A 26226-nucleotide genomic window follows, 5' to 3' on the forward strand; every position below is an offset into this window, starting at 1 on the left:
CTCCCATTGACGAAGTTACCACTCCTCTTGGAGGCAGTTTTATTTTGTTGCTGGGAGAGAGCTGGGCGACAAAGAGCGGCTACACTGCTGACCTTACAACGGCACAGCCGCAGCGGCGCAGTGCAGACCTAGCCTCAAAAGCTTGTCTCTTTCACCAACAGACGTTGATCCAATAAAAGATATTACCTCTCCAACCTGTATCTCTGAGCTGTCTCACGGTGTTTCAATACATCCGGTTCCAGTCCTGGCCAGTGTATGCAAAATGATAAATACCATGGGGAGAGGGAAGAAGTTAACCAGATTTTTTAAACCTCAAAAAAAAATTTAGTTCAAGGATTGGGGTAAGGCTTTGTAGTCACTTCTAAATGCAATTGGTTTGTCTGTCCAATAAGCTCTCTACCCCCCACCCCCCAATCTAAACCCCCTTACCTTTGTGGCTGAGTCTGTCTTTGTTGGAACAACTGTTATTATCAAATTTTATGCACTTTGGAAGTTGATACCAGTTGATTACAAAAGAGACTTTAGGTGAAAGATATAGGGAAAAGAGAAGCATGGGGTTAAGGAATCACCAGACCTGTGTTTAGAGGATCTGCCAAACTGCTGATTATACTCTATGGAAGGGAGGGGAGCAGTATTAGGGATAAAGTCAGCAGGGTTTAGAGAAGGAAGAAGCCTTTCAGAGGAGCTGCTTAAGCTCTGATAAACGTCTAAACTGTTAACAAGGAGTGGGGATTTGTTATGGAGTGGCAGTAGCCCCTGAAACTTAGCTTAGCCACCCACACTTAGTTTAGCCCCCGAAACTTAGCTTAGCCACCCACACTTAGTTTAGCCCCACAAAACTTGTAAAAATATACCCAAAGTTCAACATAGCAAATGAATAAAATCCCATTTCCTATTCAAGCGATCCATTTCCCATCATCTCCCAGTAAATTATCTGTACCTTTACATAAATCCTAACAAAAGTGTTTGGTTTAGGGTGTGGGGTGTAAATCAGATGGGTGATAATGAGGACGGAGGATGATATGGCAATGCGGAATGAGCTGGATCACTCAACTGGCTGGATTAAGGGATCCAGCCAATTCCCCTCTGCTGAGTCATTTCCAGACATTCTAACACTTGAGTTTGGTTTTGTTTGTGGTTTTTAAAATAAATCTTTGTAAAGAAAGTAATGTTGGTTTGGACTGTTAGCTGGATTCCAAAGCACACTCTCAGCCATAATGCTCTTATCATGAAGATTTTTGTTTGTGAGCTAATCTGAAACTTTTGAGATTATTCTATCATTCTGACAATTATTCTTTAACATTCAAATTACATAAGGTTGTTTAAACAACATTTACAGAGAATGATATTGTGTCACTAATGTGGATAAATGAGACAAGACCAATACCCTTGCTAAAATAATTAAGGGACTAAAGTCCATTTCTGTGAACTGCAAGGAACAAGAGAGAACGTTACTACTCCCAATTTTGAAAAGATTATTGGGCTGAATCCTCAACTGGTGTAAAAAAATCATAGCGCCATTCATTTCAACATAACTGCTCACCTTTACACCAGCTGAAGATCTGATCTAATCCCCAGAGAATTAAATTACAGGGGTGTCCACTCATTTACATGAAGTGTGAAATGCCAAATACTTTTGTTTGCTTAGGAACCAACGCATCTGCACCAGATCAGCTGAGTTTGGCATTGGCCTGGAACCGTGTGGACATTGCACGCAGCCAAATCTTTGTCTTTGGACATCACTGGCCGGTAAAGCTGCTTTTCCTAGACCGATTATTTGGCAAATAATTTTAAATTAAGTGGCAAATATCCCTTCCCTGCCTTTGATTTTCTTGGCAATGACAAGTAATGTTGAATTCTTTTGGTATGCATGATGGCCTGATCTGGGATATTCCATATGGACAATTAATTATAAAATATCACTAGTCTACCTTTTCCAAAAAGCTAATAACGACAAAACTCGTGTGCTTTGGAAATGAAAAGTGGCAGCATAAAATTAGCAAATGAATGTATTCATGTTTCCTCTTGAGGCAAGAAATTCAAATAATGGGGCCTGATTTATGCTGAGTGCATATCTACACTAGAAATTTAAATCGACCTATGTTAGGGCATCACTCTAACTACACTGATATAAGTCCTAAACCTCTCGTGGTTCATGTACACACTGCCATCCTTCTGTTGGTGCTGTGTGTCCACACTAGGAGTGCTTCCATCGACTTAAGAGGGGCACTGTGGGGGTCTGAGAACGTGGGCACTCAGCTCCATGTGCAGCTCCCTGCAGGGGAGCCCGGCTGCCCCTCCCCCACTGCCCCCCCCGCCCCAGCTCTTGGCTCCCTGCTCCCCACCACCAGGAGCCCAGTGCCCCAGCTCCCAGCAGGGAGCTCTGCATCTGAGGCCGGGTGGCTCCTGGCCTCTCAGCAGGAGCCAGGAACCTTAGTGCAACTGGGCTCCGCACAGGCAGCCAGGAGCCTCCAGATGGCAACTGGGCTCCCCATTGGGAGCTGGGAGCCTCCAGGCAGCAGCCAGGCTCCAAGCGGGGTGAGCGCAGCCTAGCTCGGAGCAAAGAGCCCAGAGGGGAAGCCAGAGACTCTAGCTGGAGCCCTCACCCACCCAGCGGTGACAGCTCAGCTTTCGGCATGGAGTTGTGAAATTGACAAGATGACAGCCAGCAGCCAATGGAAGTAACTCAGGGTCTACACAGATACTACATCATTACACCAGTGTAAGCCCTATGCCTCTCATGGAGGTGGAGTTATTACATCAGGGCTTGTCTACATTACCCGCTGGATCGACGGGCAGCGATCGATCCAGTGGGGGTCGATTTATCGCGTCTAGTCTAGATAAATCGACCACCGAGCACTCTCCCATCGACTCCGGTACTCCACCCGAGCGAGAAGTGGAAGCGGAGTCGATGGGGGAGCGTCAGCCATCGACTCACTACAGTGAAGACACCGCGTTAAGTAGATCTAAGTACGTCGACTTCAGGTACGTTATTCACGTAGCTGAAGTTGTGTAACTTAGAGCGTTTTCCTTCCCCCTTCCCCCTCCCCCATCAGCGGGAGCAAGGCTGTATTGTGTACACTGACATAATTAGATCGACGTAAGCTGCCTTCGATCAACCTAATGCTGTAGTGTACACCAAGCACCAGGCCTCGGCAGAATCAGTCATCACACCCATAGTGAATGTTCTAGTTATACTACTTAGACCTCAGGCTGCCTAATTGGTGAGTGTAAGCAGGTGGTTAGATGTCTAGCTCTAATAAATTACACAGTAGGGCTGGAAATTACAAAGGCACCCAGGAGACTCCTTTGAAAATCCCAGTTTGAATTAATGGGACAAAATCATTACCACAAAGAGACCAATGCCGAATATCAGGACCTTAGTGTGTGAGATGATGCCAAATGAATCTAGGGGTGAGATTTTCAGAAGTGCCTAAGGCATTGGAATGAGTCTTGTGCTCCTAAATCATTTTTAAAGTGTGATACTGGGCCCACTGAAGTTAATGGTAAAGCTCCCATTGATTTCAATGGGGAAGATCAGACACTTCAGTGCTTTTGAAAATTTCACCCTTAGAGTCATTCATATAACTAAATAAACCTTGTTTTAAGCCAGTTTGGTGACTCAGTATGCTGGTGCATTTTGCTTTACTACATGAACCATCTGGTATCAAATTATTACAAAGTGTTCTGAGGAACCAGAATAAAATAGGCCATAAGAATTAAGTAAGGTTCTTTTTTTTTTTTAATTAGATGTCATCCTTGAAATGGCGTACAATAAAATGGTCAGTAAAATACTTTACATCCACACTATGTATTTCATTGAGGTTTATTTAATTTAGAAACCTCAGTCATTAAAAATTTAACCAACAATCCTCCCTGTACACGGTATTTTATTCCTTCCCTGAGAGCAATGTGATGTTTCCAATATTCACGGTCCATTAAAAACATTTTTATAAAGAGGATGTAGGGATCCTAAACAATATAAGTATTACTAGAAATCAGTTTATTTGGAGGAAATGTTCCAATCTCCACATTATTGTGTTTAGATTAAAAAATACCAACTGGCAAACAAAACCTACCTCTGTTTTGTTCAGTTTCATCTTTGTACTCTTCAACTCTTTATGGAAATTACATGAGCCAATTACAATTCATTGTCATTTCAAATTCATGAAGATTGCCCTTGATGTAGTGTTTGCTGTGAGTTTACAGATCCATTTCTGTCCTGACTTGTAAATGCTTTCATAGCAGGATAGTGTGAGAGGACTTTGTGCAAAAAAGAAAGCTTTGTTAAGCAAACGTTTATGGCCTTGATCCTGCAGTTCTCTGCACAATGAACCAATTTGTTGTGGTCTAGCATAAATGTTGTGTAACTTATGTATGAGGACAAGTTAAGTGCTAGGTGCAGCAGTCCAAACTGAGGGGAGGTAGTCTCAAAAACTGTCAGCCAAAACTTTTTTTTAATTGAAAAATGCACATTTGGTGACATTGAAGCATTTTGTGATTTCAAGTTGGTTTCACCAAATTGTTGGTTTAAGAAAAAAAAACGAACAATTTGAAAAAATGTATTTTTTGAGTTTGAAATTATCTTTGTTTCAAAATTTTCTTTAATATTTTTAAAAATTTAAAAACGTTAATTGGTCGAAGCCTAAATGACATGTTTTGCTCCATCTGGTATGAATTTTTTTCAATGTTTTGAAATTGCTGATTCACTGAAAATTCGCTATTTGCCCAATTCTAGCCTCAAGCGTGCCTTCCTCCCTTCTCCCAAGAGCACAGGTTAAGATGGAGAAGGGTGTAGTGGAGAATAGGTACATTTGAGGAGACATGAACATAAGCACGATCTTAGCATGTGAATGCACCACTTAGGTGCAATCTTCCCTCTCTGGCCTTAGTCCATACGACTATATAGAGGTCAGCTGATAGCCATGTGGCATTCTTATTAACACTGGTTCCTTCTGTACCTTATCTGCTTGTTGCTTTTCCTTTGACATTCCACTATTTCCCTACATATGTTTAAAAGGTGAAAAGAAGGTAAAGTGCAAGGCGCATACTCAGCATCTTACCATACCTCTCAGTCTTACCTTACTTTGAGACATCCACTTGAGTCCCAGACTTAACTACTTACTACAAATATATGGTGTTGTCCCACTTTGAAATGTTGTTGCTCATATCAGGAATAAAGAATCATTCAAATGCTTATGGAATAGGTTATTTGCACTCAGGGAATGAATCCCTGCATGAATTTGTTGAGTGTGGTGTCCTTCATTTTGGATCTTTCTCACACATTATGTACCAATTTGGGCCTTGGTGTTTTGAGAGATTTGCCACTACAGATAAAGATTGTGTAATAGGTGTTGCCTTTTCAACTGGGAATTCTCTGCCTATTCTGTTTTCTTCTTTATATGTTACTTTCTGCTCCTGAGTAAGTCATAATCAGCTGGGATCAAATCTGGGATGTTTAGATCTTAAAGCATGAGCCTTTACGCTGCCTAAGGTGAAAGACCCAGCTCTGTTAGCTAAGGCTGTATGAGGCTTATCAATCTCTATATGTGGCCCAGCCACTGCTAGAGGGGGACAGCATGCCACACTGAGTGAGGGTAGGTTACACACAGCACCACTGTAAAAGAGAGTGGTAATATTAAGAAAAGGAGTACTTATGGCACCTTAGAGACTAACAAATTCTTTGAGCATAAATTTTCGTGAGCTTGCATCCGATGAAGTGAGCTGTAGCTCACAAAAGTTTATGCTCAAATAAATTGGTTAGTCTCTAAGGTGACACAAGTCCTCCTTTCCTTTTTGCAGATACAGACTAACACGGCTGCTACTCTGAAACCTGGTAGTATTAAGATTCAATAGAACATTCTATTGATGTACAATCCTCCAATTGCCAAAACAATTGACTGTATTATCTTAATATTTGTGCATTATTAAATGTAGCCTTTAGGAAGCCTTACAGTGACTGATGGCACAGCACCTGAGAAGGAAAAGAAATCCCCAGCAGCTCAAACTAAAGCAGCCAGAGGGAAAGGAAAAGGGAAAAAAAAGGGAGGGAAAATGAAAGAAGAGCCAGAAGAAGAAACAGATCCACGGAAGCTTGAACTACTAAACTGGGTAAGATGAAAGTGGCATCTTTCTTCCAGTTGCTGCTATGTTCTTTATCTCATTTGACTCCTCCCTCTAATCTGTTCTTCTCAGTTTACATGTGCACACACCCAGCCTACCCCAAAGATAAATCAAAGAATGAGTTACCTTCTACAAGGCCCTAGAAGTGATGCAAATAGACACATTAACCCAACATGAAATGAAAGGAATACACTTCTTGTGAGGGACATATTGATGCCTGGAATATTTTGAGGCATGGGAGACCTTTTATATAGGGCTGTCAAGCGATTAAAAAAATTAATCGTGATTAATCGCACGATTAAAGAAATTTACTGTGATTAATTGTGCAATTAATCGCGCTGTTAAACAAGAATAGAATACCATTTATTTAAATATTTTTGGATGTTTTCCACATTTTCAAATATATTGATTTAAATTACGACACAGAATACAAAGTGTTCAGTGCTCACTTTATATTTATTTTTTATTACAAATATTTGCACTATAAAAAAAAAAGGAAAAAGTATTTTTCAATTCACCTAATACAAGTACTGTAGTGCAATCTCTTTATCATGAAAGATGAACTTACAAATGTAAAATTATGTACAAAAAAACCCCTGCATTCAAAAATAAAACAATGTAAAACTTTAGAGCCTACAAGTCCACTTGGTCCTACTTCAGCCAGTTGCTCAGACAAACAAGTTTGTTTACAATTTGCAGGAGATAATGCTGCTCGCTTCTTGTTTACAATGTCATCTGAAATGAGAACAGGCATTTGCATGGCGCTGTTGTAGCCGGCATCACAAGACATTTACATGCCAGATGCGCTAAAGCTTCATATGTCCCTTTATGCTTCAATCACCATTCCAGAGGACATGCTTCCATGCTGATGACCGGTTCTGCTCAATAACGATCCAAAGCAAAGCGGACTGACTCATGTTAATTTTCATCATCTGAATCAGATGCCACCAGCAGAAGGTTGATTTTCTTTTTTGGTGGTTCGGGTTCTGTTGTTTCCGCATCTGAGTGGTGCTTTATTAAGACTTCTGAAAGCATGGTCCACACTTCGTCTCTCTCAGATTTTGAATGGCACTTCAGATTCTTAAACCTTGGATCGAGTGCTGTAGCTATCTTTAAAAAAGAAAAGGAGTACTTGTGGCACCTTAGAGACTAACCAATTTATTTGAGCATAAGCTTTCGTGAGCTACAGCTCACTTCATCGGATGCATACTGTGGAAAGTGTAGAAGATCAAGTGTGATAAGCTATTACCAGCAGGAGAGTGGGGTGGGGGCAGGTATTTTTTCATGCTTTGTGTGTATAAAAAGATCTTCTACACTTTCCACAGTATGCATCCAATGAAATGAGCTGTAGCTCACGAAAGCTTATGCTCAAATAAATTGGTTAGTCTCTAAGGTGCCACAAGTACTCCTTTTCTTTTTGCGAATACAGACTAACATGGCTGTTACTCTGAAACCTGTAGCTATCTTTAGAAATCTCACAGTGGTACCTTCTTTGTATTTTGTCAAATCTGCCGTGAAAGTGTTCTTAAATTGAACATGAGCTTGGGTCATCATCTGAGACTGCTAGAACATGAACTATATGGCTGAATGCGGGTAAAACAAAGCCGGAGGATGTTAGGAAAAAAAATGGAGCAGTTGACTCAGAGGCAGATACGAGTATAGGCTTCTTTTTTGCGATACTTGTTCCCCTTGACCCAATTGTCAAGTAAGCACTGTTTTAATTACATCACACTCTTTTTATTTAAGTTAATATGTCAACGCCTGCATCCATTACAACACCCCAAGAACCCTTATTAGGTAAAGGAAACACCCATTCTGTTAGTATGCCCACCCCTCTCCATTGTGTGCAGCATTACATATGTCATACAAGCATTTTTACCTTGAAAATACATTTCTTTGCAACAATCTGTTGCCATAAATCTCCCTCAATTTGCAGTTTTCAGGGGAAGGAGGAAGGGGCCATGACCCAGGGCTCGCTTATGGAGCTGGGAAAGGAGGGGAGGAGGAGATAACACTTCTTTACCCAAAAGGTATCCTTTAGATCCCCACATTTTTTATGCAGCTGCAATACTTATCAATTCTTAACAAGGAGAATGGAGGGGAAAGGGCAGGACTTTATTTATTAAGGAAAGGAATAGTGCATGCCTGTGCCTACTGCCTGATACCATGCCAGCACACCAGCGGTTTTCAATGTCTTTATTTAACCCTTACATATCCCAACAGAGACATACAATTCTCCCCCAAGGAGTTCAGTCACAAATTGAATTAACACATTATTTTTTAGCAAGCATCATCAGCATGGAAGCATGTCCTCTGGAATGGTGGCCGAAGCATGAAGGGGCATACGAATGTTTAGCATATCTGGCACATAAATACCTTTCAATGCTGGCTATAAAAGTACCATGCAAACATCTGTTCTCACTTTCAGTTGACATTGTAAATAAGAATCAGGCAGCAGTATTTCCCGTAAATGTAAACAAACTTTTGTGTCTTAGCAATTGGCTGATCAAGAAGTAGGACTGAGTGGACTTGTAGGCTCTAAAGTTTTACATTGTTTTGTTTTTGAGCGCAGTTATGTAACAAAAAATTTACATTTGTAAGTTATGCTTTCACAATAAAGAGAGTGCACTACAATACTTGTATGAGGTGAATTGAAAAATACTATTTATTTTGTTTATCATTTTTATAGTGCAAATGTTTGTAATCAAAAATAATATAAAGTGAGCACTGTACACTTTGTATTCTGTGTTGTAATTGAAATAAAAATATTTGAAAAACATAGAAAAAATCCAAAAATATTTAATAAATTTCAATTGGTATTCTATTGTTTAACAGTGCAATTAATCATGATTAATTTTTTAAATCATGATTAACTCAAAAAAATTAATCACGTGAGTTAACTTTGATTAATCGACAGCCCTACTTTTATGTATTTTATAAGTGTCTTCATAATTATAGGTAGATTGCATAGAAATATGTATAATTAAGGTCACACAAGCATTTCCATTTTAAGTGGTAATTTTCTGTTGCTATTAATACTTCCACGTTTTCCAATCTTTTTCCTTCCTGACTGAAATTTGGCTGGCTTGTTTTCAGTTCAGGAGTGAATTGTTTTGGAAGGTTTCAACCAAAGTGAATAAACCATATTTGGGAACAGAAAGAGTGCAAAAATATATACTTTTTCCATTACAAAAAAGTATTCCTCTGAATGTTTCTAGCTCATCAGTGATTGGTGGGGGAGACTTTACATTTTATAGGAAGACAGTTCTTGTGTTTTGAATTTCCTATCAGTTTATTTTAATTTTTTTTAAGTTGAATAGTCTGTTGGGTTGTTCCCATGTTTGGCCATATTAAGAGAAGCTGACCAATATTTCCAGCAACAACTTGGGGATTTCTTTTCAGAAGATCGGAGAGAGTGCATATTGCCACTTCACTCTATTTGAGGCAACAGCTTGTCAATTGAATGGAAGCAGCCTATGTGGGTTGTTATGGTACAAAACACTCTTTATGTTTGTGCAGTTCATTCTTTTTAAATTTAACCTGCTCCCATCACACATAGCAAGCAAGCCCACCTCTTCGTATAATGTGTCATTTCACTTGGTTTAGCTGTAAGATACCAAACAAAAAGTACTGAAAGTTACAATCATTCTCCTAAAGGTTTCATTTACTGCTCTCATTACTTCAACATTAAGGACACATCCAAAAAACCCCCCAAAAAACAAAACCACAACATCTAAACTATACATGGAACACCTATCAGGGACATTTTCATTTTTCAAAATTACGTTTGATGTGTAGATGACTGAACATGGCTTGAAATTCACATGTGAATTCTTTTATTAAACAACCAAAAAACTTCAGTTTGCAGTTGCTAGCACAACATCTCTGACTTACTTGCCCAGGGTTTGCATTGTGTTCTCTCTCCTCAACTCTCAGGTGAATTCCCTGGAGCAGGCTATGCTGGACGCCCTGGTACTGGATCGAGTTGATTTTGTGAAACTCTTGATTGAAAATGGAGTGAACATGCAACGCTTCCTCACTATTCCTCGACTAGAAGAGCTTTATAATACTGTGAGTGAGCTGTGATGCTGATATAAACTGCAGTATCTCTCATGGTTGACACCTTTTCCTTTCTCTCTTTTCCCCCCCAATAACTGGCACAGAAACTGTCCAACTGGTGGTTTCATTTTATACTTCAACAATTGCAGGGGGAAAAAACTCGGTGCACTGACAGTCTACGAAAGGTGCATATCACTAGAGGGAGTCACTGTAATAACTCCTGGCTTCATAATACTTTTAAGATACACAGAGTATCTTGACTAAGCCTAGAGCAGCTTTTAGATGGTCTTATGGTTTATCATGTAAATATAGTGAAGTATTTTTAAAATGCATATTAAGAAATTTTCAATAACTAGTATTGCCATTAAAACAATAATATCAGCCAATAACTGTGGCTTTTTACTGGCATATTCTTAACTTCCTCACTGATGTGTGACACAATCTTGTTGACCCTCAGTTAGTTGTCATTTCTTTATTCTTTATTGTTGTAATAATAAAATGTTATATAGAAACTCTCATCCATAAATCCCAAAGCACTTTACACCTGGCACTGAGTATCATTATTCCCATTTACAGATGGGGAAACCAAGGCACAGGGGCAAAGTGACTTGCCCAAGGTCACCCAGCAGGGCAGTGGCAGAACCAGGAATAAAACCCAGTTCTCCTGAATCCCAGTCCAGTGCATTATCCACTAGGTCATGCTGCCTCTTTTATAACACATAGGCTGCTTGGGACTAGAGTCTCCTTTGCACAAACCCAGACAGAACACCCTAGTAGGTCCTTACTCCTGGGGGAATTCTGCACCGCTGTGCATGTGCAGAATTCATGTGCTGCACAGAATTTTCTTCCACAAAAAATACATTCTGCTGGAAAGGTGCTGCAGTTTCTCCTTTCACCCACGAGGAGCCACTGTGGCACCAGAACTCAGAGGAGGGGCTCCTGGGCAGGACCAGCCCCAGCTCCAGTTAGGAAAGAGAAAGAAGTTGCCTTCCTCATAGCACCCTGCTCATGGGGGCAGATCAGAAGGCACGGAATATGGGGACACAGACAGCATGGGGCACCTGGGGGGTCAGAGTGGGGTTCAGAAGGGCTAGTGGGGGTGACAGACTGGGGCAGGGGCTGAATGGGAGTGGGGGTGCAGAGACACATGGGGATAGGAGGTAGCTAAGTGGGGGTGCAGGGACACATGGCGATGGGGAAGGGGCTGAGGTGGGGTTCAGGGACACATGGGGACAGGGCAGATGTGCCTGACTAAATGAGAGAGACTATGGGTCAGCCAGGGTCTGCATGGTGGTGGCTCCCTAACAAACCCTTCCCCCTCCCAAAAACCTGTTACATTGTTCTCCCACCCACACCCAACAACCCTCCGAGTTCACACCCAGGCTCCTTCTCAGCAGTTATTTCCCTCTCCCTCAGCTCCTCCACTATCCCTGTCTTCCCCAAGCCATTGCACTGCTTCTGAGGGGTGCAGGAAATACGTTTCCATATTGTAGTTTAAATGAATTATTACTCAGAGTTCTGTATTAAGGAATCTACTTGTCAAAAAACATTTCTTGACTCTTTTTTGTTGTCTGTATTATTGTAGACATAGTTGCTGATAGGTATTTGAAATAAATTACAAAATAATTGAAACTAGCATGATTATATTGTGTTATTTTTACAAATAAAATGTGCAGAATTTTGCGGAATCGTAAAATATTGGGTACAGAATATGTCATTTTTGATGCGGCATTCCCCCGGAGTAGATCCTGCAGAGGCACAGAGCTGCCATCAACTACTCCTACATCAACTCTCCCTGATGTTAGTGTGGGAGGTGTGGCCAAAGGTAAAGGGTCAGTGCCAAGGCATCCTGGCACATTGCGATTCCCAGGTGGGGATTACAGCCCCTTGTAGCTGTTGGCAGCCTGTGCAAGTTAAGGCAACCCGAAGGCTCCTATGATCTATATCTGAGGACTGGACCATTGCACAGGGTTCCTAGCAGCACAAAGTGGCTGTAAACTCTGTTAGTGACTTGTTACTTTTGGCCAGTTATGCCGCCAATCTTTTTATCCATGAAGAAAACAGTACATACTGATGTTCTGTTCTAATAATGAACAAATAATAGTGCAGGGAATTCACATCCAAATTTCTAATGCTTTGCAGAAACTATGCTTTTTTTTTTAATTAAAGGGAAGAATTAAAGACCTAACAAAATATGAATGGTCTCTCTTTCAGAGATTGGGTCCACCAAATACACTGCATTTGCTAGTCAGGGATGTGAAAAAGGTAAGTTTTTATATTATTTCCAGATATTGGGATTTATTTTCATGATTATTTTAATTGTACAAATCAATGGGGGAAGTGAACATAATGTAGATGGAAAATAAAACTTTGAAATGAAATTATAGTTTTTAAGGAGAGGGAAGTTAAATCACTAGTAGTGTAAGATATTCAGACCAGATTTAAATATACTTAATTTCTTTTTATATCCAAAGAAGCTTACATACAACATTACAGTGGAAAAATATTTCCCTGCAAAATTACAGAATCAGAAGTTAGAGAGAGAAAATATCTACTCCATTATCCAGTCCATCCACCTGCCAATGCAGGATTGTTCCTTTTTGTGTATTTACTAGTGTGTTTTTCAGACTCCCAAGCAATGTTACTTCCATCACTTCCATTGGGAGAAAGTCACTTCCACTCTTCAGAGTTAGAAGTCATAAATCTGTTATTCATTACCATCCACTGCATATAAATGTACTGTAAGGCTTAGTCTTAAATTCACTATATTTGATGGGTTTTGCTTCTGTTTTGCTACACAGGGTATATCCTGCATTTCTGTTGCAGGGAACACCTCAACTGATTTCAGTGAGAGTTCCTCATGAAAGTTTTGCAGGATTGGGTCAATGTATAATCCATAATGATCCACCTCAGGGTTTAATTCTCATCTAATTTTTCATTATTCACATTTTCCAATGGTACTAATTCTCTTCTGTGTATTTTTTTTCTATCTGTCCATCTTTCTCCTTCTGGTCATCACATTTCCATGGCTCACTCTCATTCAGCGACAAGCTCGGGGATTTGGTTGGGTTAACCTTGAGGTGATTTGTTTCCCTAGAATGTAGCGCTTTCATCGTAGTTTATTGCTAAGTGGTGTTCTAGACTAAACCTTGCTGTGGTGTGCAAAAAAGGATACAGTTAGAACAGTGAAAGATAGTGTTCTGTCACAGTTCTGGGAGATTTAATGTAACTGTCCAATCTTTAACAATATGACAATACAGGTTATACAACCTGCTTGTTTACCTAGTTTAGACGGCAGATTAACCCAAATTTCCCTGTACATGATGGGCTGGGAATTGTAGATAATAATGAAGTGGGGAAAAATGTTATTCATACAGTAAAAGCTACAGTGTATACTGACACATTTCAGAAGCAGGAGGAAACTCTTGTATCAGCATACTACAGGTAATTGCTATCTTTTTTAAAAGCAAGGTATATAAACAAATCTGACTTATCCTGAAATAAATAGAATAATTAAAACAAATAATAATCCAAAAGTCTTGATCCAAAGACTTGATCCAAAGTCTACTGAAGTCAATAGGAGTCTTTCCATTGACTTCGTTTGGGGACTTATCTAAAGTCCATTGAACTATTATATTTATCTTAAGGACACATTATACTGTCCAATATGGATAATTTTCTCTTTGATTTCCGTGACGAATCTCACAATTTGCAATCCCCTTTTAATTTATAATTGTCACTTTTTATTTTAAAACACAAGAGACTCACATTTTGAGGATGAGTAAATTAAATATAGACGTTTTCTGTTTATATTCAGGTTTTTATACCATGCTCATCACTATGGTATCTGAGCATCTAGTATACTGTAGAGTTTGCAAGTACTATAATGTTCTCCATAACTGAATATACTTAGTAGCATAGTATATTTATAGTTTATCAAATGTATTAATATTGTTTATAATCTTGTACTGTATAAAATTATTCGTGATAATATGTATACATTTGGAGTATGAGCACTATAATGATATCTCATTAAATTATTGCACAGATCATAAGTATTCAAGTAGCGTATTAGTAGAAATGTTATAGTAATAAAATGCTTGTTTTGATTTTTATTAAGGGGTACAGGAAAAAAACCCACCCACTCCATTATACAAAAAGCCATCTTTAAACCATCTCAAAAGCAAAATTAATTCTTGCATGAATAAAACCTTAAAATAGACAAAGCTGTTCAGATTAGTTTGCAGAGCGAAATCCCATTCAAATATGGAATGGAATGTTATTAATTCAGTTCAAAGAACTCAAAGCCACTGGGGGCCATCCTGCAAGCCCTGTCTCCCATGAGCAGTCCCATTGACTTCAGAGCAACTACTCGTGCATGTGAAGAGTACTTTCATCAGTCAGGTTCTGCAGAACCAAGCCTCATGGCTATTAAACACTTCATTTTTATTTTTGAATTAAAAATGGTTTCAAATTAAATTCTCAGCACTGTGTACCTCTAGTAAGATTGGTCATCACTTTAATCTTTCAGCCATGAGATAGCCACACTAAAATTAAGCAAGTTATCTATAAAATGAAAACGTATGAAATTACATCAAATGTCCATGGAGCACATAACCAACAGAATGTTTATAAATCTTCAGCTGCATTTATTTATTAAAAATAATGTGATTGTATCCATTTTAACAGAAATATATTAAAAACTATAAAGCTCTTGTCTTCTTCCCTTGCCTCATACATTTATTGTTCCATTACATATTATATTTAACTGCTGCAAATAACTCTGTACTGATATATATGTTACCAACAACCACTGCTGAAATTCTACCCTTAGATAGACAGACATGGGAGAATTTGGCCCCAAGTAAAAAAATTTTCCTGAATGGATATGTTAATAATGAATAAAATATTAAAGTCTACCAAGTATGAACATAAATGTGTCATGTTGTATATAGCCAAGGCAACTCTCTGTATATGCTTTATTGTTGTTTTATATCCTAAAAATACACTTTGTATTTTGTAGGGAAATCTTCCACCTGATTATCATATCAGCCTGATAGATATTGGTCTTGTACTTGAATACCTCATGGGTGGAGCTTATCGCTGCAACTATACTCGAAAAAGTTTTCGGACCCTTTACAATAATTTATTTGGACCAAAGAGGGTAAGAATGTGTTAATGTTATATTTCCCCATAGTGCTGATAATCAAAATAACTAATTCTCCACTTCTTCAATCTTATGTGAACCACTGTGTGTCCATTTGATCTTCATTTAACAGCCTGTGGAGTTAATATGAGGATAATACAAAATATCTGAGCTGAAGAACAAAGACTCAGGGTCCCAATAGGTGCTAAATATGATGTGCAAGTATGCACTTTCCACGCTTCTTGGTAATTAACAAATATTTCTAACTGTGGTGTTATGCATGTTTAGCCATTCCTAGTTTTAATTTGTGAGCATGACCTTCTAAAGTTATTGTAACTGCATAAAATAGTGATATAAAATAAACACAGGGATAAACTACAACTCAGTGAGCAAGTAATTGTAATAATCCATGGGCCCAATCCAAGTAAGCCAAAGGAACTGCCTCAGAAGAGGAACAATTTTGCAAATATCTTGTAAAAGATTGCTTCCAAGAGTAAGGGCTTATTACCCAAAATAAACTGTTCTCTTGCCAGAATATAGTATTGACCGTGAAGCTAATGGAATATAAAGAGGAGTCATTTTAAGAAAATGTAATAGAACAAAGATTCTAATTTCTAAGGGGAAAAAAATAGGCAAACAGGTTTCACCACGGGCTTGTTTCTCATAGATGCCTCTGATTAAATGGGTTTGTTTTTTTGTTTTTAATTCGGAAGTGGTCTTTTTGTATCAGAGTCAAAGGATGATTTTGGGGGTGGGGGGCAAGATAAGAAGCTTGTGGGGGGGTTTCCCTTCCAAAATAGAGTTACAGCTACTAGCCAGATAATGTTCCTATCTATGCAAATGAAAAAATTACTTTCTTTGGCACTCTTACACCTTTGCATTTTCCCCTCCATCTAACTAGATTTCTTTTCTTTTTCTTTTTTCTTTTAAATATGCAGCCAAAAGCTCTTAAACTTTTAGGAATGGAGGTAAGTTGGATTTTTTTTTTCATATAACTAGGAAAAACACCTTTCTGCATCATTCTGGGCTTTCTCAGTTTTATGCTGATTTAATATAAATTGTTTCTGGCTGGGATCTTCTATTTTACAGATTACTTTTGAAATACCAGCAACCTGCTTTATATTTAAGGTCTTGAGTTCTGCGTAGAGCTTTGCTCACATAATCCTCAAGCAGTTTTTTTAGTAGTATTACGTAATAACAGACTCCCATGTTGGAAAATATTGTAGATAAAACAATTTTAGATGTGAACACAGAGAACATAGTGATGAGAGAGAATACAGCAGCTGAGTAATTTATGGTCAAATCCTCTTTATATTTAAAGTGCAGTTTATGCATGGAAGATTTAGGCTGTCTATAGCAGCACGTAGAGTACAGGCACTACGTTTGTGTTACACACCGCTGTGAAAGGCAGGCTGTGTCCATACTTGTCACTTTGGTGTGTAGCTACGCACGGCAGCGAAAGGCTCTGGCAGTGGGAAGGAAAGGCTCTCACAGGGGAGAGGTAGCGAAACGCTACAGTGTTAAAGATAGCAGCATAGATGTGCGAGGGCATGGTTTGGGCATGTAGAGAGCCATGTAGGGATGTACCCTGGGGGTTAAGGCATGTAGGGCACTCTGCTTGTCTCACCTAAGCTATGTCTCCCATCTACACTACTATTTATAACTGTGCTAGCTGGACTGGCTGCATCTGTACTTACATCCTTACATGTAGATGTAGCGTAGACATAGCCTTCGATAGGTCAGAGAGGGAAATTGCTTTTTCAGTCAAGTTAACTAAGTGTTATGTTCGTTATTTTCTTCCGTTGTAAAACATAGCTAATTATTTCAGAGCATATCAGCACCGCTCTGATGTAAACAGCCCAAAGATGAGGGGGACCCGAACCTGCATCCCAGCCACAGGTCTGAGCCCTGCCCCAACCACCCCAGAACTTCAGGGAAGTTTAGATTTCGATCCAAATGTTGTACCTGGGGCCTGTCTCTCCCATGGGCCCAAACCAGAACCCTGGTTCAGATTCCAACAAACTTTGGGAAAGCTCAGTATCTGATCTGAAGGCAGAGCTAAACATTTCTAATAGATACCTTAGAACATAGCAGTTAGATACTTGGTATCTGAAAAGATTAGGGACTTTTGTATATGAAGCATATAAGTAAGCTTGTATTATCACTGTGTGAATAGTAAGGTTGCCAACCCTCCAGGATTTCCCTGGAGTCTCCAGGATTTAAAGATTAATCTTTTATTAAAGATTATGTCATGTGATGAAATCTCCAGGAATACATCCAACCAAAATTCGTAACCCTAGTGAATAGAGTTTTATGTTGAAGCTAAAGTCAGTTGTAAAATATATATGCACAAAGGCCTATGTTTTCCAAAGCAGATAAGCAGCGTTTCCTTGTATGAAGAAAGTGTAAATAAACTTAATTTTCCTCTCAGATCGACTTCATATTTTCTAACAGCTTTAGGGCAAAGTGCTCAGGTTACAGACAGCAGGAAACAAGACCTGAAGAGATGTGGTCTCATTTATATACCACAGAGTCGAGCTCTGAGATATGTGGCCTTATTCACATGCAGGTTACTCAGTATTTTCCAAGAACATATTTTGATGTTTTTATGCTTTTCTTCAGTGGCAAATGCTTTACACAGAACAAATTGAAGTGTTTTGAAGTTTAATTCTGTTTTCTTCATTGTGCAGTGGGTGCAGTTCTGTCTATCTAAAAGAAAAGAAAGGGTGAAAAATAAAACTTTTTTAACTTTTAAAAAATATTCCAAAGAAATCTTTTGTGATCATGTGGAAAGAAGAGGGAATATTAACTTTCTTCATTTCCAGTTTTTTATTTTCTTTACTATTAACTATAAATTATTTGGTATTTTGCAATCATCGCTTCTTCTTTTATACCAAAAAAATGCAGTTCTCGTCTTCGGATTTGAAATGGCACTTGGCTGTGTGTGCACAGCCTTTTCCTTGAAAGACAGATAACATTTTTTCTAAATGCATGTGAATAATGACCACTGCAATTTCTCTAAGGACCACTTCTCCCTTCCTGAAATTGTTGGAAAGTAGGAAGAAGTGAGATGAATTTAAGGAAAAAGTGAAGACTTCTGCTTGGAATCTCAGGCTCTAAAAGAGTGGTTCTCCAACTTTTGTACTGGTGACCCCTTTCACGTACCAAGCCTCTGAGTACGACCCCCCTTATCAATTAAAAACACTTTTAAATATATTTAATACCATTATAAATGCTGGAGGCAAAGCGGGATTTGGGATGGAGGATGACAGCTCACGACCCCCCATGTAATAACCTCATGACCCCCTGAGGGGTCCCGACCCCCCAGTTTGAGAATCCCTGCTCTAAAATTTAATTCTGAACTTGGATATATAGCTCATGCTGCTGCATACTTCCTTAAAAGAATCTAGTGCACTTTGTATGCACAAGGATTGATGTTATAAAGTGTTTATCACCACTACTTGCACTTCATCTCTGATAGTGGAATCGAGCCCTAAAAATTATCAATAGCTCTATCTATAGTGATATATGTAGTATTCTTCCTACATTGTTTAAACCTTAATTTTCCCAACATGGCTTTTCTCCCTTTAGGATCCTGCTCCATTGTCTGTATCTCCCTTCAGTTACTTCCATGTTGGTTCCTGTAGTAATGGCCTATCCTCCTTATCCTTTTAGGAAATGGGATAGTTATACCTTCAGTTTGTACTGCATACATACGAGGAGATTCCTTATTCAAAGGTGAACATTCCCTTTAGTATCTTAACTCTGTTCCTAAGGATTCTGTCTATCTGCCTTTTCCCTTTGCCTGTTTTCCCTTCTCTTCATCTGCATGTTGGTTTAAAAATTGCTTTGATGCCTGATATGAAGCATTATTCTGCAGGAATAGAGAGAGACCATATCAAATCAGAGACTACAGCGTAATCTACTTATAGTGAAGCTCCATTGACAATTCAATAGAATAAAAGTCCTAAGTTGTTTCAGTTTACCGCAAAGCAACCAGGGCAATTACACATGCAGTACAATTCCACTTATACTCTAGCTGGCTTGTGTAAAGTGATAACTTTAATATAATAGGGTTCTACTATATTCATAGAATGTTAGTGACTCATAATGAAGCATGCAAGTAATGGTTCTGTGGCCAAAATGTTAACCCAGGAGTGCTAGCCCAATTCATGATCTGTTGATAAGGTATTATTTCATTATTTTGTTTTTGGCATTCTTTATAGAAACAAATCAGAAATTAAATTACAGAACATGATGTAATTCAAGGAACATAGGCTTCTTGTTAATGGGAAGTTCACATTTTCTTTTGGAAATGCCAGTAGTCATCTCAACATGTTCTTTATGCATGGAATAGGGGTCAAAATAGCTTTCAGAATTCAGTGGCAAGAATTTTGTTTTGCTTTCCTTTAGGATGATGAGCCTCCAACCAAAGGGAAGAAGAAGAAGAAAAAGAAAAAGGAGGAAGAGATAGATATTGATGTGGATGACCCAGAAGTCAGCCGCTTTCAGTACCCATTTCATGAACTCATGGTATGGGCAGTGCTGATGAAACGGCAGAAGATGGCACTCTTTCTTTGGCAGCGAGGGGAGGAGACCATGGCCAAAGCACTTGTGGCATGTAAACTGTACAAATCCATGGCCCATGAGTCTTCAGAGAGTGAACTGGTGGATGACATCTCTCAGGATTTGGACAACAACTCAAAGTTAGTTAATTGGCACATAGTGCATAATTCATTTGTATATATGGGGCCATATGGACTGCTCAAAGTTATTTTTGAGCAATTGTAATTAATTTTTAAGATGGTGGGTCACGAGGGATGATTGTTTGGCCCATTTTTCTGACCAACCTTTTTCATCTATGAAGTTTGAGGATATAAGTACAAGACTGGGATGCAAGAACTTTTGAGTTATCATATCTTGGAGTCCCTCTGTGGCCTTAGGAAAATTGCTTAACCTCTCTGCCTGTTTCCTCCTTTATAAAATAAAATTAGTTTACCTCACTAGGTCAGGATTAACTGATGTATATGAATTCTCTGAAGCGGTAAATTTCGTCTACTAAGTTTTATCACAAACAGTCTCACAAGAGCTGTGACAGAAGTTGTCATGTTTGAAGGTGATTAAAAATAAAAATAAGTTTAAAGGGAATGAAAATTATGTGTTACTCTATGCACTCTACTTGGTTTTGTTAGTCTCTGTGCCTTATTGCTTTTTTAGTTTTAAACAAATTTCTTCAAAACTTTCAAATGTAATTGGCTTTATTATAATTGTCCTTAGAATGTTAGAAGTTTACAATATGACAATTACAACTTCTATAGTGCCTGTAATCAAAGGATCAAAAATATTTCACAAGCAATAATGACATTTCTAGTCAATAGCTTCTTAAGCACCAAAGTTAATTATCATTTATATTTTTTTGTGTGGAGCTTTTGCATGCTAGCACAAATCATGATTGAGGCCCAGTTGTGCTTGATGCTGTACAAACACATGGGAAAACACTGTACCAGCCCAAAAGAGTTTACAATCAAATTTAAGGGAACACTAAAATTTTTAAGCAAAGTTCATCAGATTCTTTTTGCATGTCTCCTTTTCTTCAGAGATTTTGGCCAGCTGGCTGTTGAGTTGTTAGATCAATCCTATAAACATGATGAACAGGTTGCCATGAAATTGCTGACCTATGAACTGAAAAACTGGAGTAACTCCACCTGCCTAAAACTTGCTGTGGCAGCTAAACACAGGGACTTCATAGCTCACACTTGCAGCCAGATGTTATTAACAGACATGTGGATGGGGCGGCTACGCATGCGGAAAAACCCAGGCCTTAAGGTATTTCTTCTACACAATTGCAGTAATTTCCTTGGCACTGATGTTGAAGATACAGCTATGGCATATAGTATTGTATCATATTTAGTATATTTATTCATATAACCATTCAGCCCCCTAATTATAGGGGTGCTTTAAAAGTATTTCTTTTGTGAAGCTAATTTTTCTGGCTCCTTACCTCAGAATATTTAAGTGACAACATCCCCATGGCAGAGGGGGGTAGTAGGCAATAAAAGGCTTAGTATGCTTTAAATCTGGAAGCAAAGCCAGATATATGACAAAAGCTGTTCATTTAAGTTTATACCCCAGCCATGAAAATTAGTTATATTACATGAGAAGCCAAAAGACATTCATCATGCTCAGCTACTACTGTGGTGAAGGCCACATAATAAAGCATGTGAGACAGAGAACAAACCACATGTGACAAATGCTAGTCACATCTCTTAATGCAATACTGGAAGGAGCTCAGATAGTACAGTGAAAAGGGTGGTATAAGAACCAATGTAGAATAGCAAAGAGTAGAATGATGGGAAAAAAACACATTTTTTAGGAAGAATCTTTTCTTATTTTGTGGGCTTGAACACTTGTTCTGCTGATTTCTCTGTCTTTCCATTGATGAGACTCAGGTGATTGTTCAAGAGTGGGTTCAAAGAATGAATAACTGCTAAACATGAATAATGTTAAGTTTGGCAAAGGGGAGACACATGATACACACAGTGTGAAGAATGTTTTGGTGTTGCTTGTGAGGAGGATAATATATGATTTTCTGGGCTATAATCAGGTGAAATCCTTCTCTTATCCTATATTGTTAAAACTGCCTTCCACATGTAGGCCTGTCACCTTGATGTCATCTCCAACCCATCTCTCATTTTCTCACTTCCAGGTCATCACCAGATCCAGTTGATTTTTCACACCATAACATCTACAATATCCATCTTTATGTTTCTTCTTCTCCTGCCAACATCCTGATCCATTCTCTGCTTTTCTCTCTTCTTGACCTGTCTCATCTTCAAGTCTCTCACTTTCCACTTCTCTCCAACTCTTGCGTCAAATCTCACGATCCTCTCCCTTCTTTCAGATCACATCTCTCCCTTGTTAAATCTATTCACTGACTCCCTTCCTCTTCCATGCAAAATTCAGCCTTCCCTAACCTTCCAGTTCTATCCTCCTCACCTGTATTTCCCCCAAACCTTCTATTCTCATTCCCTCCCCTAACTACTCCTTTTATCTCGTCCTCCAACTCTTTTTAAGTGCCTTCTTGCATGCTATCTCTCATGCTTAGAAAGCTTTCCCAGTTGTTGTTTGCTAAGCTTCCCCCTTTTATTCTTTCAAAACTCTTCTGAGAACCCCCTGTTTCACATCAGACTAATTTATAAGCTTTGGTAAGAACCTGCTCCCTTCACCATCCTGCTGTGTTTTGTTCCTCTGAATTTAGCTGATGAACTCTGTCCTGCAACACTTTTACCTTCTGATGTGTTTCATTGCAATGTATCTACAGATATAAGTCTTCCAGAGCAAGCTCCATGTTCTATCTTAAAACTCATTACAGTGCTATGTGTAATACTTGTGCTTTGTAAATACTAATTATTTCAGTAGCTTCCTGTATGTTGAATGTGATTCAGAGAAATGATGGCGACAAAAGAAATAATGTTGTTTTTTAAAAAATCTAATGATGCATTGAAGTGATACCTCTTTTCTTGCCCAGGTTATAATGGGGATTCTCTTCCCGCCAACCATCCTGTTCCTAGAGTTTCGCACTTCTGATGATTTTTCCTATCAGACATCAAGAGAAAATGAAGATGGCAAAGAAAAAGAGGAGGAAAATGTGGTTGGTACTAAACCTTATCAGAATGTTCTTAACTTAGCCAGCATACTTAATATTCAGAATTGCCTACAGTTATGCCATTGGCCACTTCAGATTGAAATCTGCAAATTTTCCATGTCACCTGTCTGTGTAGAAACAAAAATCCTTGTATATTAGAGTATTGAGACTATATAGGCCACATTATCAGCCAGTGTGAATTTGATGTAGCTGTATTGAGATCAGTGGAGGTATGCCAATTTACAACAGCTAAGAACCTCGCCTTGTATTTTTCAAAGTGCAATGGAAATGGATGATTAGAGAATAGAGTCCTATTGTTCAGAAGGAAGCTTTCTGTAGCTGACAGATGATTGAGCATCATGACTGAAAGAACTTCTCATAGGTGATATTGTATTGGTGACAAGCTGCCAGTTTCTGTCTTCCAGGATGCAAATGCTGATACAGGCTCCCGAAAAGGAGATGAAGAGAATGGAAACAAAAAGCAACGGAGCCTTCCTATTGGAAAAAAAATCTATGAATTCTATAATGCACCTATTGTAAAGTTCTGGTTTTATACGGTGAGTAATTCATCTTGACTTTTGATTATTAACAATTTGTTACTTTATATTAATTTAAAACAAAATAATGGGGAAACATCTTGATATATAGTTTAAAGAACAGGTACAAACAAAATGCACTTTGGCCTTGGCATCTGTTTCTCTTATGAATTTATACCGCTTCTAGCATCATCGTACATGAACACATAACAAAATTCACATCGCACATGGTCTAACTCCCATTAAAACGTAAGAAGACACAGTTAAAATCTTTTAAATTGTTTTTCCATCTTCTGTGTTGCTTTATTGTATCTAATTTTTTTAAATACCAAAAAGTTCAAAAGTCTCCACTCATTCTGGATTTCCAGCTTGTGACAACTGTGGCCATTATTTCCCCATTTGACTTTTATTAAGTTTGTAAGCATTCGGTATAGTTTGAAAATCAGCCCCTAGCATCAAGAAAAAGCCAAGGGATGATTTGATTGCAGTCTATAAGTACCTACATGGGGAACAAATATTTAATAATGGTCTCTTCAGTCTAGCAGACAAAGGTATAACATGATCCAATGACTGGAAGTTGAAGCTAGACAAATTTGGACTGGAAATAAGGTAATTTTTTAACAGTGAGTAATTAACCATTGGAACAATTTACCAAGGATTGTGGTGGACTCTCCATTACTGGCCGTTTTTAAATCAAGATTGGATGCTTTTCTAAAAGATCTGTTCTAGGAATTATTTTGGGAAGTTCTATGGCCCGTGTTATACAGGAGGTCAGTCTAGATGTTCCCAATGGTTCCTTCTGGCCTTGGTATCTATGAAACTTGAACATCCAAAATTAGTGGACAATTATGAATATGTTCCTGAATATTAGGTATGTTTCTGCTGATTTACACTTATGTTCTGTACTTTATACACTTAAACTTGCTGCAAATGACTCTGTGTACAAATTTTAGAAGGATCTCAAGTAACTAAATGCTGTCTATGCAGCCATGGACAAAGCAGTTACTGTGTAACAGCCCTGCACACTAATGCCTAGAGTCCATGGACATAAAGGATTCTTTTTTCCAGATATCATACCTGGGTTACTTAATGCTGTTCAATTATATAATCTTGGTGCGGATGGACCGCTGGCCCTCACTCCAGGAATGGATTGTCATATCCTATATTGTGACTCTGGCTTTAGAGAAAGTAAGAGAGGTAATGTGAATCACACCAATAACTGCTATTTTACATAATAATGGGGAAGAACTTGCCATTTATAAATAAATGGTGAATGGTGGCTGGAGGAGTAGTGTAGACAGGCAAGCCTTGCATGAGGCAGGAGATTCCCTTCCCTGCACCTCCTCCAAATCTATACCAGTGGCAGGGGACTTCAACTACTACCCACTCCAGGGCTCTCAGAACTGTCCTGCCTGAGCAAAAGATCAGTCAAAAATTCCATTAGGTAATTTTTGCAGTTTCCTGAATTCACTGCCCCTTTCTTACGTATATTTCCCTGGGGGGGGCCTGAGGATATAATCTCTAAATAGCCTCCTGTTATGCACAATTAATGTATGTTGCATTGATCAGTTATGGTGTATGATGAAGAGGTTGGGAGGGAGGAAAGTGTTTTGTATGTAAATTCGTAGTAGTATTTAATTCATTATAATCTCGGATCTTACAGATTGGTAGCACAGCACAAAAACCCACTGCCAAATCAATTCACCCCACTGTAGTTCCCTCCCAGTCTGTATCCCCTTTGACCCACCGTGTTCCTAAAATAAACATCTCATATAATTTTGATTTGGATATAAATATGGACAAAAAGTTAATGGACCACAGCCTGTGAATTAAGCGACTGTGATGAAATCCTACGGTTAAATGAAAGTTGGGTCAAAATAGAAAAATTAAATGGAGTCTGTAAGCAGTGATGTGCTCTGCTGCAGAGACAAATCCTGCTCACCATGTAAGTAGTCCTGATGAAACCCATTACACCCAGTCAGACTGCCCTCTGTCTCACCACCATTATTTTAAAAATGCACTCCACAGATTTTCTTCAGGATTTTTTCCCTTTGCTTTTAGATTCTGATGTCGGAGCCAGGCAAGCTGAGCCAGAAAGTAAAAGTCTGGCTGCAGGAATACTGGAATATCACTGATATGGTGGCTATTTCAGTATTTATAATTGGAGCAATTCTTCGCCTACAGAACCAGCCTTACATGGGTTATGGAAGAGTAATCTACTGTGTGGATATCATTTTCTGGTACATTCGAGTACTGGATATCTTTGGTGTGAACAAGTATTTGGGACCCTATGTCATGATGATTGGAAAAATGGTTAGTACCTCTGTAGCTAGAGGCTTGCTTTTAAGGATGCATCTTAAACTATGTAAGAAAGCAGATTTGGGAAAGTAAGATAATTTCCTCTTCTAGATACCAATCCTGCAACTGTTGCTCACCTATTTGATCTGTGAATAAGGGCTGCAGAATAGGGCTCTTAATCTTGACTCATGAATTGCATACTCCCACAGAGATTTTGGGTACACCAATAATAACCTTAATTCAAGAGATAATTTTTCTCAAATTGTTTCAATACCTTTTATCCTTAACACCCTGCTTTTCTGTCCTATTGCAGTCTCTTCAGAATAGTCTAGTTAATCTCAGTATAAGTCTCAGTGAACCATTTTAGGGTATTTCCCTTCATAAAAGTAGGATTTAAAATGTATAAGTTTAGAGTCGGA

General features: G+C 38.6%; 1 protein-coding gene across 1 annotated transcript in view; it reads left to right on the plus strand.

Moving 5' to 3' along the window:
• The window catches only part of TRPM1 (transient receptor potential cation channel subfamily M member 1), a 75555-nt gene that overhangs the window by 25578 nt on the left and 23751 nt on the right, over positions 1 to 26226 (plus strand). The window contains exons 10-21 of the mRNA XM_078854481.1: positions 1649 to 1749; positions 10060 to 10194; positions 12397 to 12447; positions 13227 to 13262; positions 15206 to 15346; positions 16267 to 16296; positions 19742 to 20034; positions 20926 to 21154; positions 22857 to 22979; positions 23399 to 23530; positions 24578 to 24706; positions 25571 to 25822. Of these exons, the coding sequence (XP_078710607.1) occupies positions 1649 to 1749; positions 10060 to 10194; positions 12397 to 12447; positions 13227 to 13262; positions 15206 to 15346; positions 16267 to 16296; positions 19742 to 20034; positions 20926 to 21154; positions 22857 to 22979; positions 23399 to 23530; positions 24578 to 24706; positions 25571 to 25822 (1652 nt within the window). The remainder of the gene's footprint in view (positions 1 to 1648; positions 1750 to 10059; positions 10195 to 12396; positions 12448 to 13226; positions 13263 to 15205; positions 15347 to 16266; positions 16297 to 19741; positions 20035 to 20925; positions 21155 to 22856; positions 22980 to 23398; positions 23531 to 24577; positions 24707 to 25570; positions 25823 to 26226) is intronic.

The sequence above is a fragment of the Lepidochelys kempii genome, chromosome 10 (genome assembly GCF_965140285.1).
Source record: "Lepidochelys kempii isolate rLepKem1 chromosome 10, rLepKem1.hap1, whole genome shotgun sequence".
Classification (NCBI taxonomy): domain Eukaryota; kingdom Metazoa; phylum Chordata; order Testudines; family Cheloniidae; genus Lepidochelys; species Lepidochelys kempii.